A 16,162-nucleotide genomic window follows, 5' to 3' on the forward strand; every position below is an offset into this window, starting at 1 on the left:
GTACGCGCCCACAGAAGAAGTTGAATTCCGTCGGGTGCCTACGTGGCGGCTGTGACTCTCGTTCCTAAATCAGCTTTTGGAACGAAGGTCTGAAGTGGAACGACGACTGCTGGTGGCGAAAGGTCTCTAATACTGATGAATCCAGTAGCCTCCGCAGGTCCGAGTAGACGAGCTTGGTCGACGAGAAGTAGCATCCACACTTATTGAACGTGGGTGGAACGAGCGATACATCAGTATACCGTGAGCGTTTTGCAGTCTTGTTTCTCTTAAACGCTTGCTGAACCAACGAAAGCTCCGATGTAGGCTGCGAATAAGGCGTTGCCTTCGTCGTTCCATGGTCGGCACGCCGGAACTCAGCACAGGCTACGTGTTCAGCAGCAACCAGAGATTCTTTTCGGCGAAAGTTAATTGTGCCACTTTCAAGGTGCACGTTATTGACGATGGCAGCCGTTGGTGAGAGGCAAGATTTAGGCTGTGGGTAGCGCTGACATACGAGGTCAAACAGCCGGGGACAGTGTTAGCTCGAGCGCTGTAGTGTCTAACCGATCCACTCAAAATCGCTGAGCACCTTAAGAAACGCATGAACTCGCTTCGACTTGGCTCGTCGCAGCAAGAGCGGCTGAATACCGATCTCAACTAGGGTACCATACCCCAGAAAATTGAGAGCCGTCTTTAGCTGCGTATAGCTCTGTACCAGGGCATTGGTACTTGACCACCGAGTGTCGTTTCGTAGAAGAAACGACAAATCCGTTACGCGACGAAGAATGACACGCCCCTTGATGGTCTGTAGCTTGGTCATCTGAGTGTTGATCTTTGCCAATAGCAGGGTATAGTCCTTTAGATAGTCGGACGCTGCTAAGCTAAACCTATGCGAGGGGCAGTCGACTATATGAATACCCCCTTCACCACTTCATATGCAATTGTTAGCGCTACAACGCTCGGATTTTTAAGCGCTGACTTTTTCTGTCTCTGCTACCGTTTAGGCAGCAGAGACAGAAAAAGGGGCTGTGGTCGGGGGACAGAGGAGCCGCGCCGCGTCTCTCTTACACGTTTCCAACAAGGCGATGACGACAGAGGTACTGGACCCCACAGAATACCGTAATAAATAGATGTTATGGATGAATATCATCAACGCTCCGACCCTACTTAATTTTAGTATTGGTATTAATCACCACTCATCCATTTTTATCTATTAGACAGCCAATCGTACGGTCTTGACAAGATGATTTGGCCAATCCAAATGGTAAGAGTTAGGTTGAACCTCGTTGGAGTTGGCTCCGACATATCGGGTCGGAGGGGACTCAGGAAATATGGATATGCTCTTACAAATTTTATAATATGTAGGCATATCATATGCATAAAGTCATTTCTCCGACTTCTCCGACCAGTGCAATCATTACCACACATTAGTTTTAAATCTTACTTATTATTAATATGCCATTATGTAGTAGTAAATTTTAGACGAGGTGGGTAGCAACGCCACAGGGAGCTTGCTCGTCATTAGGAACAACACATGCAACATCCCTGCGTGGAGATCCATTATTTTTATATTGCGTAGAGCATTATGTAGCAAGCGTCAATTAAATGTACATGTATTGCCTTATTTATTCTTGAGCACATCGACTCGCTGCCTCCTGTGCACCGCCCTGCCGCCCTGCCACCGCTCTGATGCCGTACTGCCACCGCTCTGCCGCACTGCCACCGCCACCGCCCTGCCGTACTGCCGCCGCCCTGCCACCGCACAGCCACACTGTAATCGCTCTTCCGCACTGCCACCGCCACCGCTCTGCCGCTCTGCCGCCGCCCTGCCACCGCTCTGCCGTACTGCTACCGCCACCGCCCTGCCGCTCAGCCGCCGCCCTGCCACCGCACAGCCGCACTGCCATCGCTCTGCCGCACTGCCACCGCCACCGCCCTGCCGCTCTGCCGCCGCCCTGCCACCGCTCTGCCGTACTTCCACCGCCACGACACTGCCACACTGCCACACTGCCATCGCTCTGCCGCACTGCCACCGCCCTGCCGCTCTGCCGCCGCCCTGCCACCACCCTGCCACCGCTGCACTGCTACCGCCCTGAGACCGCCCCCCCCCTCCTTTTTATTTGTGAATACATTTTCAATGTGGCCCACAGTTAAAAAATAAAACTTAATATATTTATTTTAAGAGTTACTGACTTAGATGTGCCGCCATTTATGTACAGGTCGGAGGTTGTCGGAGGTCGTTGATTTTATGTTATGGTCTCGTGGCTGGAAATTCTTGCGATCTTTAACATTATTGCTAGGAGCTCGACAAATGGAACGAAAATGACGCATGGTGGCGGTACGGCCAAGATCGCTGGGTTTCGCAGAATGGCCGGGTTTGTACACACTGCTACCGCGGATAACATTGAAAAAGCTATTTTATTTACACAAAGCTAGCCGCTGCGTGGGAGGCAAAGCAGTGCCAAAGTCAATAGAACTGCGTATTCCGTCGCTATCGTACGGCACGGTACAAGCTCGATAACCAGACGAGTTTTGAGCTCGCAAAAGCGAGGTTCGTGAATGGAATGGCGGCGGCGGGGGGGGGGGGGTCTTGCAGAGGGAAGTTGCCCATGCTTTCATCAAATTGATACGCTCTTCGGTGCAAAGACTAATATTTCCCATTTCTAGAGATGAGCTAGCCAGCGTACGATGATGCTGAGTGGTTTCCCGTGCGTGAAAATATCCCCGACAAAATCAATGTCGATCAGAGTAGTAGCAGGACGACTCTGAGTACTACGACAGCACGGACTACTTCTCTCGCTGCTTCCTACGTCTGCCCTCCTGCCCTCTCGACATTGAGGAAGACCTCGGGGCTTAACGCATCTTCGATCTGATCGCTGGCACGCTATCTCGCTACAATACACCCTGGGAGGCTGTGCACTTCATGGTTGCAGACAGCTGTACAATTCAGCTAGATTCATGGACGAATATATGGTCCTTGCGTCCAGGGTAACCTAGACAAGAAAGAGAGCGCGATTTTCACTATTCTTTGACTTTACCGGTGGCAGTGCTCTAAGGCAAGACACTGACTGAAGAGGCGTCGGAGCATTGCTAAATATCCTACTCAAGTATTGCTGCGATTCCAACGCGAGCCAAGAAGAGCGGCCCTCCAGAATTTACCACACGGCATGAGCTGAATATGGCTCAAGATACCATCGCGTGGGGAAGTAGCAGAGTTGCCAGCGTTATCTGTCAGTTCTGCACGCAATTTGGCCGTGAAGAAAAGCCTGGCATGCAGCGTGAGCTAACCGACCGCCACAAGATTTTCATGAAAAGCTAAGCGACTCGCATAATTTTAGATTAAACACACAGAGAGCTATCGTGAAGTCACCGAGTCGTGAGCCCCCTTTGCTGATACGTATCCTGCCTTTGCAGATTTTTGCGCTGGTGCTGATGTACATTTCTGAATACAGCAACAGTGGAGCATGCCTTCTCACTCTTTAGTTAGGAGCGGAACGAGACTAGAACATCGCTGACGGACTTTTCCCTCGAAGGTATACTACACTGCAAGCAGTACAGCGATTTGGTTAAGCTCCAGAGGTCGCAAACGTACTTTTCCAGCTAACCGTATCCGTCCGAACATCTTCGTCATCGCGTTTTGGATGACCATAACCAACCGTACGGACCGCTCGAGCAACCATGGCTTGCCGAAATTAGCGATCGGTTACCCGAAAATTATGTGAAATTTATGAATAGAATGAATTGACTTGAGAAAACGTAAGTCCAGATGTCGACGACTCAAAGAAGGCATCTTATTGGTCGAAATAGTGAAAGTAAAGCGTGTGATCTGCTACAGTCGTGCACCTCCAATTCGGCAGAGCGGACCATATCAACAGTGCCAGGGCATAAGTGCACAACGGAAAGCAAAAAACGAACGCAAATCCAGTGCACTGATATGTGTTTTGTTAATTCAGTACAAAATATACTTCAATCTTCTCCATAATCTTGGCGTCAGACGCGCGAATCGCCGGCGCGCAACAGCGCTTCCGGTCGCGATAGGCATCCGGCAAGGCGGCAACGTCCGCCGACCGCTTAAGAATACTCTGGACGGTAGTGCGCTTTACTGCTTGGGTGGTCTTAAAGCGCTCCGTTGCCCAACGAGCAAGTTCGGAGTGAAAGCATGCAGGATCTGACTTGTGCTTCTCGCTAGAGCTAGGGACATGTAGGAGGAAGGGCGATGTCCCATTGTCTTTTACGGTAAAAATCAAAGTGTGTATTTGTATGAAGACGTCCGATCCAAAATTTAAAATCAGATCGATGCGGCGTGTCATCCCTCCGCGAGGAGGGGAAAACCGTTGAGGTTAATTGCTAGGGTGGTGATGGGCAAGGGTAATTGCGCATCCGATTCGCGTGATCATAAAATTTGGCAGGGTATCGACTGATACCGGTGCCGAACTGGAGGTGCACGACTGTATCAGTGAACTAAGGCGTTTCTTAAAGCGCTTCTGCGTTTTGAATGGAAGGGCTGGGTCTAGGGTATAAAACGGATGAACATTCTATCTGCAAAGCACAATAATAGAGGAATTAACTTTAGCAAGTAGGTTGGATCCAAAATGGAATCAGTAAGTAGATTGACTAACCTACTTGTAAGTACGTATAATTAGGAATAAGAAGTTGAGGGTTAGATCACATATTAAGACGTTTTACAAGACGATGCAGAAACACAACAAAACGTTATCGATGTAAGTAGGTTTATTAATCTATCTACGATGTCCGAGCGAGTCGCTTGCCCGAGTTCTGTCAGCATGTCGGTCGCCAAGTCTGCCTGGAGCAGCATAACCCGACTCTCAAGGCCCGCCGACTTCAGGAAGCTCGAGCAGCCAAGCTTGCTTACGACCGTCGATTTTCAAGAGCTCGGCGTGGGGCTCTCGAGCAGCTTGCGCTGCGGTTGGTCCAGCGTCAAGGTCCTAGTCCTTCTCCACCCATCCAGGGATCGACTCCTTTTATTTTAATTTCATTAACTGGTCTCTTTTAGAAAATGGTGACACGTTTGCAGTTTCCGACATTTTGGCTTGGCTAACAGTGCACGTAAGGAGTCATTGCTAGAGCGCAAATATGATGAATGAAGGGCCGTGAGCACCTCGTCCTGGCAAGGCGATGGGGTTTCAAAACTGATTAGCCAGGAGAAGCTGCGAAACGGACTGGCTGTAGAACGGTCATGTCTTCTTTTAGCTCTATCAAGTGGAGAATGTTTCTTGGGTGTGAGTTCCACTGGAAATACTAGGTAGTACTAGCAGTAGCAATAATAAGTATGATCGTACGATTGGGCCTGTGTGGCCTTGTGCGGGTCGTACGATATTACTTTTAAGACTTTGATATATCTTAAACATCTACTGCAGCAACCTGTCTGTCCGTCACACTAAATAGTCGTGCCTGTCACGCTTTTCCGGACAAATCATTGGATAAAATAATTTAAATATTCCTACTGGCTGCCGAGCGCAGCGAAGGTGGCCCCGATTGGCCTAAAAGCTGCCGGGCGCAGCGAGGCGGCCCAAATCGGCACCTTCTGCAACCCTGCGGGCCTTTGGGCCCGCCTGAGCCACAATCTGCCACCCTACCGTGCGAGTAGTGAAGCGAGCCCGTGGCGAGCGGAACGGAGGCAAAATACAAGGAACGACATTCATTCTTACCCGCCGCGTAGCGGCGGCACTCGGCTAGTATGAAACAGTTGGCGGTGACCCGGGTCACACCAATGACCCGGTACTCAGCAATTTTGTCATAAAACATATGCATTTTTTAAGTTTCTGTAATCAGGCAATGCCGACTATCCTTTCCTTGCTGCAGCTCTGGATGCACTGCAGCTTCGATCCTACGTCCGAGTTAAGCTAAATGATGTCGTTCCTAAAATATGTGGTGTCGCCATCAATATCTGAGGTTGCCGATACTGAATTATTGCTATTGGCGTCGACTGCGTGATCATTATCATCACTGTGCTGCTAGAAGTGCCCGAATTCGAATCATCGATATGCAGGCTACTTGGTATTTGTGGACGGGGTGTCAGAAAGCGCAGGATAAATGTGAATTTTGTTGTATGAGCTTGTTGCTTCCGAGGTCGTCCAATTAGTCGCTTTGCTTGCACTCATACAGCTACTTTTCTCTTCGTACTTCTTGCACCTTTGCTAGCGTCACTAGGCTCGTCCTTATTCTCGCTGAATGCTGATTCATCCGGATAGTAAGTTAAATACTCGGCAGGAATCGATAAATATTTTAACGACAACGATTTGAGTTTTACTGCTCAACTTTCCCAGTGCCAAGTAGGGCACAAGCACGCTCAAATGCAGTAAGTCGATTCCGAGGCTTTTTTTTCTTCCGTGGTGCAGTCTGACTCGAGCCACCTGTGCCGCCAGCTCGTCGTTATGTCGTAGGAGGGTCGCTCATTTGAGCCAACAGTGGAAGGATCGCAGTCCAAACAAGAAATGATACTGAAGTACCTGGTGCTAAAATTTAATAAATATTTCAGATCTTGCTCTAATATTAGTTGGTGACCCGGGTCACCGCCAATTGGTTCATATCTTCTTTAATTTTAAACGGTCATTCTAAATTTGATTATTTGTTATGCATTAGGTATATTTGAGACTGCGTCAAACAAAATGTTATTTATGATCCTAAATACGAATCGCGATTTAAGCACTCTATACAAATGCGGGGCATCTCCTCTATATTTTGAGCCCTTATAAGCTGCAGAATGCTTAAAACTGAAGAAGTTGTGGTCGCTCAAAAATATTATCTTCATTTATGGGCCCTCGAAATGACGATACTTAAATTCTAGAAATTTAAGTGTTATTTTTTTTTATAAAAATAAAATTAAAAAATCTTGTTAAAAGCAATTGAATAAGGGTGGTCTTACAGTTTTTTCGATGGAAGTTTACAATAAATGTATCTGTTTCAGTTAAGTGCGAAAATCAATTGGCCAACTTTAAGCTCGATTATCTCGATAACTCTCAAAGGTTCATAAGTAACATTTTGTTTGACGCAGTCTCATTTTTGGTGTCAGTCTACTGATTTTTTAAAAACGCACCTACTTTTTTTTCCATTTTGGATCCAACCTACAGTACTGCACCCCGTTTTCGCGCCCCAGGACTTTTGATAAAATTCCGGATGTGATGAGCCTGATTCCGTATGAACCACGGGTTTGTACGCTAAAATCTGATTTATTTGCAAATCCTATGTGGTCTACCCCTGCGATAACGGGGTGCAGTACTGTACTAGCTAAAGTTAATTCCTCCACAATAAAACGAAGTAAAATACAGTCTTCAATCACTGATCGCATCAATTATTAATACCTCGAAGGAAATGTTGTTTTTAATAATATCAGATGTCGGACAAAATCATACTATCATTCCACAGTAACTCAACATGACAACAGCACTACATGTAACCAGTGGTATTACCACTGGTAACCACGCTCCTCGGACACTGTACAAGTGTGCACATGTACCTTTGCGTCAGGCGTCTCGCTCCATTCGAATCAAATGGATCGAATTGTGCGCTTCTCGCCTTCACATTCGCACGACAGCTCTGAACGGTCCGTAACCCCTTTCAGAGATGTCCCGCGCCGTGGTCGTTATGCGCTGCAAAATTTGCGGCAAATTGCTACAACGCTGGCGAGAAATAGCATGCTGGCCACCGCAAAATTGCGTCTCAGGAAAGAAGTATCACCTACCAAGACTGACAGCAAGGACGACCACATGACCTAGCAGCTTACCTATCGATCGATCTGCAAGCTCAGTGCAGAGTGTGCCGGCGGTGCGTTCTTAAAAGAACGGTATCAATGCGTCAGTATCATGCTATCCGTAGCTCTCCATAGAACAAATTGATAGTGGCAGGCAGCAGCAATCGCTTGGTGCAGTGCCGCCAGTACGGCACTGTATACTGTACGACGCTGCACGACGGAAGCCGGAGTGTCGGTGGGGCCATCGCTGACATAGCGGACAACCCAACGCCCAGCTGGCTCAAGCCGGACCTCCATAGAGTGCCACAGGGTTGGCCATCGAAATGCCAGTCTCATACAGTCGTTAGCACCGGACAGGTCTCTGCAACTTTCGGTCGCGACGACATCTGGGCGGCTTGCATCCCCAGCTGCATACAAAATGCTTGCCTGTAATCCTGCACATCTTCTACAACGTCCCGCAGCCGTCAGATCTGTGCTCCCGGACGACAGATGGGTCGTTGCAGTCACGTTCAGGGATCAAGTTTGCAACGGCGGTTCCTGGCCGATATGTTCACTTCCGCTCTTGCACTGAGGCCACCACCTCGTTATCCCTTAGCCCCTTGAGTGATGAAGGTCTTCTCCTTGGGGTTGGCCATCTGCGCGGCGCTGGCCGTCACCACGGTGTCCGTGGAAGCCAAGGACACGATCTGCGAAACCGGACCAGGCTTTGCGGATAGCGGGGACAGCTACAGCTCCGACACCCCCGCAGCGACCACGACTACGGTCCCCAGCTCACCGGGCAGTGATCCCACGCAAGTTTCCGCCCCCGGTTCCAGCGCAGGTGGCGACATCAAGCAGGTTGCCGGTTCCAGCTCCACAACCAGTGGAAGTGATGAACCGGGCCACAGTTCAACTGGCGACGACGTTGCCGGTAATCGCCGGTAGTGACGCCACCCAGCAGACTGACTACAGCTCGACATCGAGCAGTGGTGCTACGCAAGTGTCCGCCCCCAGTTCCAGCGCAGGTGGCAACATCAAGCAGGTTGCCGGCTCCAGCTCCACAACCAGTGGAAGTGATGGTCCGGGCCACAGCTCAACTAGCGACGATGTTGCCGGTAATGCCGGTAGTGACGCCACCCAGCAGACCAGCTACAGCTCGACATCGAGCAGTGGTGCTACGCAAGTGTCCGCCCCCAGTTCCAGCGCAGGTGGCAACATCAAGCAGGTTGCCGGTTCCAGCTCCACAACAAGTGGAAGTGATGGTCCGGGCCACAGCTCAACTAGCGACGATGTTGCCGGTAATGCCGGTAGTGACGCCACCCAGCAGACCAGCTACAGCTCGACATCGAGCAGTGATGCTACGCAAGTGTCCGCCCCCAGTTCCAGCGCAGGTGGCGACATCATGCAAGTTGCCGGTTCTAGCTCCACAACAAGTGGAAGCGATGGTCCGGGTCACAGCTCAACTGGCGACGACGTTGCCGGTAGTGCCGGTAGTGACGCCACCCAGCAGACCAGCTACAGCTCGACATCGAGCAGTGGTGCTACGCAAGTGTCCGCCCCCAGTTCCAGCGCAGGCGGCGACGTCGAGCAGGTTGCCGGTTCCAGCTCCACAACAAGTGGAAGCGATGGACCGGGCCACAACTTAAAAGACGACGACGTCGCCGGTAGCGACGCTACCCAGCAGATCGATTACAGCTCGAAATCGGGCAGTGATGCCACTCAGCAGACCGATTCTAGCTTAGCAACAGGAAGCGCAGAGGGAAGCGCAGCGACTCCGGCTGCTACTCCCAGCCCTGCCGGCAGTGGTGCCGATCAGGTCACTACGTCCAGCTCCACAGCAGGTAGCAATGTTACTCAAGGCCCCTCCTCAGGATCAAGCTACACTCCGACGAGCTCAGGTACGTCGGGAAGCGGTGCCAACACCGCCAGCCAATCCAACGGCGATTCGACGACGCAGGGCACAGCCACCCCAGCTCAGGGTTCTCTAGACGAAGACACCACGTCGCCGGGCAGCGACAATAGCCCGAATGACAATGGTACCCCGATCAAGGGCGACACACCCGCAGTCTCCAGCTCTAATAGCAAGGGAACTTCGTCGGGTGTGGACGCAGATAGCTCGGCTTCCTCCTCTCCGAGTGGCACCCCTGGTCAGAACGACTTTAAGCCCGCCGGCAGCGGCAGTCGGACGCTGCAGGTTGATGTAGGCACCACCGAACATGGCGAAGATGATGATGACGCAGATAATGACGATGATATTTCCCAGTACGACGCCAGCGAGGCTTCAACCCCTGATGATTCTCCGATCCAGCAGACCACGATGTCTGAGTCCTCAGATGACTCTCCGACCCAGCAGACCACGATGTCCGAGTCCTCCGATGGGTCGAATTCGGCTCAGCAGACGTCGACTTCAGCTTCAGAATCTTCGGACAGCTCCGCCACAAACCAGGAATCAGCTTCAGCTTCATCCGCTATCGACTCCTCTTCGTCATCATCGAACACGTCGACGACGGCTTCCGGCTCGACGGAGTCGTCGGAGTCTGCGTCCGCTTCGTCGTCGGCTTCAGGTTCTGCGTCTGCCGCCAGTGCCTCGTCCTTCAAGAAGGTGACACGGTTAGGCGTGCGCGTGCAGGGTGACATGCCCGATTGGAACGAGAAGCACAAACGCTTCGTATCCTCCTACTACGAGACGTTCGACGAGAAGTACCGTGCCGTATTGGACACCGTCAACATGGCGTCTGTGGAAGGTGCCCTCAAGTACGTGCAGGCCGAGTGCATCAACGCGTCGGTAATTACCAAATGTAAGCGCAAAAACAACATCAAGTACGTCGTGTTCTACCAAACGACTACCGTGCAGCCTACCGCCGCGATGGAATACTACGTGAACGCCACAGACGAGCGCAACTACGCCGTCGAGAGCTGTCCGTTCTTGCCCATGGATGGCGGTCGGTGCAACCCCACAGACGATGGATCGTTCCCTGACGTGTGCAACCAGTTCATCGGTGCCGATGGACAGCCCGACTTGGGCTTCTGTGTCGGCGGTACACTGCAAGACAACGAGGCGATCGCTCCGTACCCACACAACTACTGGTTTTCGTTCCCCAACAGCTGTCCGCAGAAAGCCTGGGACGATAAGACCGCGTCTTGTCGTAAGAAATATGCCGGTGGCATGTGTCCTGTCGGAGTAGAGCCCGATGGCGTCACGTGTACCTTTACGTACGAGATTCTGGGTTACATTCTCCTGGATGATGTGGTGGGTATCACGTCCATAATTAACCCCAAGACCGGCAAGAAATACGCCGACTACAAGGAATTCTGTAAGGCCGGTGGGGTCGAGTTCAGTGTGTCTATCGTGACCGGAGTCGTGTCTCTCTTGACCGGCATTCTGTCCTCCGTCGTGGACCTTGTGGAGGGCCTCGACTTCTGGGCTGACCCGGGCGATAGCGCCGCCAACTCTGAGCGTGTCGAGAAGCTCGTGTCTGCTTATGACGCGCTGATCGCATCGAACCCAGCGACTAGTGACGGCGGCGTCATGCGTGCACTGCCCAGGGAGAGCGAGCTGGCGGCGCTGAATCCGTCGTGCTACGAGAATAGTCCGCTGTGTGCCGAGTCCGAGTTCGGCTGCAAACGCTCGTACCTTTCACAGATCTGCCAGCTCTGCACATCGGATGAATCGGGCTGCGAGAAAGCGTAGCTCTAAGTAGAAGAAAACAAATAGCTAACGTTAAATGTAATTGAATGGCCAAGTTGAAGTTGACCTATGGAACAACATATTTATGAGTTTTTATGTGATTAGTCAGGTAGCTGATGTTTGCTACGTAAGCGTACCCCTTTCTCCAGTGTACCCTTATCGGCTCCGTCGACGCCATGCTCGTGCTGGCCAAGCTGCAGCGCTACAGTCGGCGACAGTACGTCGTGGCTCTACTGATCTTTTCCCTCTTCCTTGCTGTACGTCGTCCGTTCATTGTATCCCCATTAGTCCACGTAACCAGTCGAAATTAATGTCATCAATACCGCATAACCTTCAGATTCTCGGCCAGATTCAAGTGCTTCCAGTGCTCTTCGTGTTGTCAATACCCGTGTTTGTCTTCTTCCGATGGGTTTTCCGTCAACAACAACATCACGGCGTCACGTACGTCCATGAAATTCTGATATTCCATGTAACTCAAAGCTAATGTTATATTTTCACAGAGATCGAGAGATCGAGCAGCTCTTTAGGACGTTTCTGGGTGCGGCCATCATGGGCCCAGTGTTGGCCCTTATTGGCCAATTGACTTTGGGTCCTTTGCTGGCGTCTTTATGCTTTTTCGACCAACGCGCCTCCATTTTGAGCCAACTACACAAGTATTTCGACGCTCCAGGCGATGGCCGGCCAGCTCCAGTACACAACATGAAGCTAGGGAAGATGCTGATGAGTCTCCAGGTCGACAAAACTGTCGGCTACTTTGTATTCCTCTTGTGCTTCGCCTTTATCGTAGCTGGACTCGTCGAAGAGTTTCTTAAGTTCTGGGTCGTCCAGGGCACATGTTGCTGTAGCAACTCAAGATGTGGATGTTGCGTTAACATCTTATGTTGCTGTAAAGCCAAGAGTGGATCGACCCCGGCCTTTTCGGTACTCAAGCAACGTCAACAACGTCATGGGGCATTGCGAGGAATGATGTGTCATCCGAGTCGACTGCTGTTCTACCACCGCCCACATGCCAACCACGCGTTCGTGGTGTTTCTTGCGGTTGTTGCAGCTGCACTGGGCTTTTCCGTCATGGAAAACTCGGCCTTCTCGCTCTTGGCCCCTACTTTTCGCGACAAGATGGAAACTGCAGCTCTACGCGGTATCTCGAGCGCGCCACTGCATTGTATATGTGGTGGCATAACGGGCGTACGTATGGCCGAACGGCTACTGGCTCACCGACAAGGTGGCAGCGAACAGAGAGGCACCAACGCTGCTAAAACGGACCTAGGACGATGGCGTACCAAGATGGCAGTAATCCTCCCTGCTGTCCTAGTTCACGGCACGTTTGACATGCAATTATTCCTTCTGATGGCCCTGGTGACGCCTAAAATGGAGGCTGCGCATTGGACTTTTTACCATATTGTGGCTCCGACAGTCGTCTGCTCGATTGTCCTCGCTGCAAGCTTCGTGTACTTGCGTCGGAAGCTACACGCGATGGAGAACAAGATGAACGAGACGCGTTATGTGCACGTGGCCGTAGATCTGGAGTCTGGACAACGACTGGGGGCAGTGAATGCAGGCTTTGAGATGGACTTCTTCGACAACGACGACGATGATAGTGACACTGAGAACGAGGCCGAATTTCAAGGTGATAACCGCAAAGTTCGCTGTATTTGACATGTAGCAAGAATTTCAACATAACGTTAGATTAGTTGAAACATTTTAAATGTCCAGTACTGTACTTCGCTTCAAATTAGATAATTAAAATGTGGCGATACAGTACCGTTAGCCAGAAATACTCTAAATCTGCCCTAATGTTAGGGATCAGAACGTGAAGTACCCGTTGCCCCAGCCGCAGGATGAGTAAGACTTGATCTCAATTGAAACTCGATTCATTCCTCGAATTCCTCTCAGCGTCGAAAGCCTCATTTCAGTGAGCATGCAGTTCGAGCCACCGACCAAGCAAGCCGACGTGACGGTTAACATGACTGATGGTGACAACAGCACTCAGGGTGTCGACGCTAATGGCATTGTGACTGGTCGCTGGAAGACTGGACTATTCGGCTTCACAGACTCGATTGTACCCAATGGTAAGGTCTCTTCATCTTGCAACTTATGCTACGAGTATCTATTGACAATTTTGGTTCTGTTGTGTAGGTGTCACGTCTTGCTGCTGTCCTGGACTGGTAGTGGCTCAGATCTCGGCTCGTCTTGGTCTGATGCCGTTCTACCACGTGCTCGGCATCTTTGGAGGCCTCTACGTATTGGCGCTTATCGCGGTGTCCACTCACAGTGGCTTCTTTGACTTTCTCTTCTGGCTGTGTGCTGTCATCTCGGCGCTCTGCATGATGCGGTTGCGCTGGCGTATCCGAACACTCTTCAGTATTCCCGGCTCGCACGCTGAGGACGCCGCTTTCAGCTTCTGCTGCGGCTGCTGCTCGGTCGCGCAGATGGCTTCGCACGTCGAGTCGTACGAGCCCGGCGTCTTTACCTTCGCACCACGCGCCACACTCCCAGGCTACTCGTTGAGCTAGGCATTCAATCAAGAGCTGCCCAAACTACACGATAAATGAATGAAAGCAACACTTTATATAAACTATATGTATATCGATGAACTGTGAGGGTTCTTCTGGCATAGTCTCGCGATATAAGATGGAGATATAAATTATTCGGTATGATACATTGATAGTTTTGAGCTCAACGCAATTGAGCTCGGTTCAGCAGGTTTGACGCGGGGGGGGGGGGGGGGGGGATGCGGACCGGTTTCTTGTCGGTGGCGGGGCCTCGCTCACTCTTGGCTCGGTTCTTCTTGCGGTCTTTCGACGCTGGCGTTGTGGAGGACGAGCTCTTGTCCTTGGGGTTTACTACCATGACAGCGGCGTGTGGCGTGGGGGGCGATGGACACAAAGTGGTTAGCGAACTTCATGGAATTGTCCTTATTGTCAGCAGCTGAACGCGATGGAGAACACGATGAAGGAGACGCGTTATATGCGCGTGACCGTAGATCTGAAGTCCGGACAGCGACTGGGGGCAGTGACTTGAAATGGACTTCTTTGACAACGACGGCAACGAGGCCGTATTTCAAGGTGATATCCGCGAAGTTCGATCAGTATTCATACTGTACCATGTACTGTAGCAAGAATAAACCAAACCAACCAAAGTGCTTACAATTGATTCGAAGGAATATTTCATTGATTACAAACCAAAATTGCGAAGCGCCATGTTTCGAGTTTCACGATGTGATTATTGGTAGGCAAAGCTTGAGCTAATTTACAAAATATAAGTCACCTTTAGAAAAGCAATTTCATCAGCCAATGGTTGACCTTGGACGACCCTGGTACCATGTACCAGATATCCCAAAGTATGACGTGTCACACTTTGTAACGGGGTACGTATCCCTAAGTGTACCCTGGTTACATGAAGTGTGACACTTCACACTTCAGGAGTATGACACGTCATACTCCGGGATATTTGGTACAAGGTACCAAGGTCGCTCAAATGACATTGCATTTCTATAGGTAACTTATAGTTTGTATTAAACCCAAACTTAACCTACCTATAAATATACTCAGTTTACAATCTACTTTATTTAGGTCACTTCGCTCTCTTTAATTAAAGAGGGGACCTGTGAACTGCCATTCACTGAGAGTTTGTATACTCTCGGAAGATAACTTCCTCTAGCGCAAGGTGCTGTGTGACCCCGTCACACACTGCATGAAACTAGGTGTACACTTGAGGCTACGTACCCCGTTACAACGCAAGAGTAAATCGTATCTTGACATTCTAAGCGAATGGCTAGATAGACATTCATTTAGGATGAAAGGCCATCAACATATAGCCGCAGCAAAGCGTCCCTTCAAAACGATCGATCTTGTTAGCCATCCCTCCTAAATTACGAGTCGTGATTAAGCACTACACCACTTCACAAATTTCACTACTCCACTCACCGGCTTCTTTTCATACGCTCTCAAAGCCCTCCCCACAAGCTCCTCGCGATCCCCCCCTCTCTTGTAGTCGATCAAATATTCAAGCTTCACTCTAGATCGACTATAGCAGGTTTTCAAGCAAAATTCGCAGCCTCTTTCTTTACAAGCGCCAGGCCACTGGCAATCGTAGTGGAAGGAGCGCGTCCAAAGTGCCAGCATCTACCCAGCCTTGCGAAGAAAATAGTTCAAACACAGTGGTGGAACCTGTAGCACAAGCTCGCTCATCGAGTGAATTAAACGAAACGTCGTCCAGTACCGCACCAGCACCCGGAATCGAGTTTGCAGCGGGGCTGCCGTAGCTTTAGCGTCAGAGGAAGACGTTCGACTCAAAGAGCTCATAAACTAAGTGCCTCATCCAAAGGAACTTACAACCCACGACCAGGGCTCAAAGTTAATAGCGTAACTTTCTTGCTTCAACACCAGAAGTGTTTATGTACTGTTATTGCGGCCAAGCCGCATATGGGTAAATGTATCTGTTTAACTATCTAGCATGGTTAAACCCAATCAAATGCATAACGTGTGGCTTTCAACCAACGTACTGAGAGATCTTGTTATCTCTCCAACTTACGTACTGAGAGTTTGTTAGCTCTCCGGGAACTCCGTACCCCTGTGTGTTCCACACCATGTAACCCCGTTACAGAGTCCGTGCCATCAGATATGTCTCCAAATCAGCCTGGAGAGCGGGTGCTGCTCAATACTCAGCCGGTTCCTTACTATGTTACACAAGCATTTCACAATTATCAACCGCTTCCTGGGTTTACCATCCTTCCAAAAGGCCGTGGTGAATGCTCCCTTATCCTTGATTGGGGCGTCCGTGTGTGGTGAACGCCTGACAACAAA

General features: G+C 50.5%; 4 protein-coding genes across 4 annotated transcripts; all 4 read left to right on the forward strand.

The window, feature by feature from the left end:
- Positions 1–334: 334 nt before the first annotated feature.
- Positions 335–1,068, forward strand: PITG_11860 (uncharacterized protein; the record flags this gene model as incomplete). Its single annotated transcript, XM_002901300.1, has 2 exons — positions 335–453; positions 984–1,068. The coding sequence occupies 2 exons, from the start codon at positions 335–337 to the stop codon at positions 1,066–1,068; spliced, it is 204 nt and encodes a 67-aa protein (XP_002901346.1).
- Positions 1,069–10,397: 9,329 nt separating this feature from the next.
- Positions 10,398–11,360, forward strand: PITG_11861 (uncharacterized protein; the record flags this gene model as incomplete). Its single annotated transcript, XM_002901301.1, has 1 exon — positions 10,398–11,360. The coding sequence occupies one exon, from the start codon at positions 10,398–10,400 to the stop codon at positions 11,358–11,360; it is 963 nt and encodes a 320-aa protein (XP_002901347.1).
- Positions 11,361–11,510: 150 nt separating this feature from the next.
- Positions 11,511–13,013, forward strand: PITG_11862 (uncharacterized protein; the record flags this gene model as incomplete). Its single annotated transcript, XM_002901302.1, has 3 exons — positions 11,511–11,614; positions 11,695–11,798; positions 11,858–13,013. 3 exons carry the CDS (start codon positions 11,534–11,536, stop codon positions 13,011–13,013), a joined length of 1,341 nt encoding a protein of 446 aa, XP_002901348.1.
- A 223-nt stretch (positions 13,014–13,236) lies between these two features.
- PITG_11863 (uncharacterized protein) lies at positions 13,237–13,936 on the forward strand (the record flags this gene model as incomplete). The annotated part of the gene is made up of 2 exons (XM_002901303.1): positions 13,237–13,426; positions 13,494–13,936. The coding sequence occupies 2 exons, from the start codon at positions 13,276–13,278 to the stop codon at positions 13,868–13,870; spliced, it is 528 nt and encodes a 175-aa protein (XP_002901349.1).
- Positions 13,937–16,162: the final 2,226 nt, after the last annotated feature.

This window comes from Phytophthora infestans, genomic scaffold (assembly GCF_000142945.1).
Source record: "Phytophthora infestans T30-4 supercont1.21 genomic scaffold, whole genome shotgun sequence".
In the NCBI taxonomy this organism is placed as follows: domain Eukaryota; phylum Oomycota; class Peronosporomycetes; order Peronosporales; family Peronosporaceae; genus Phytophthora; species Phytophthora infestans.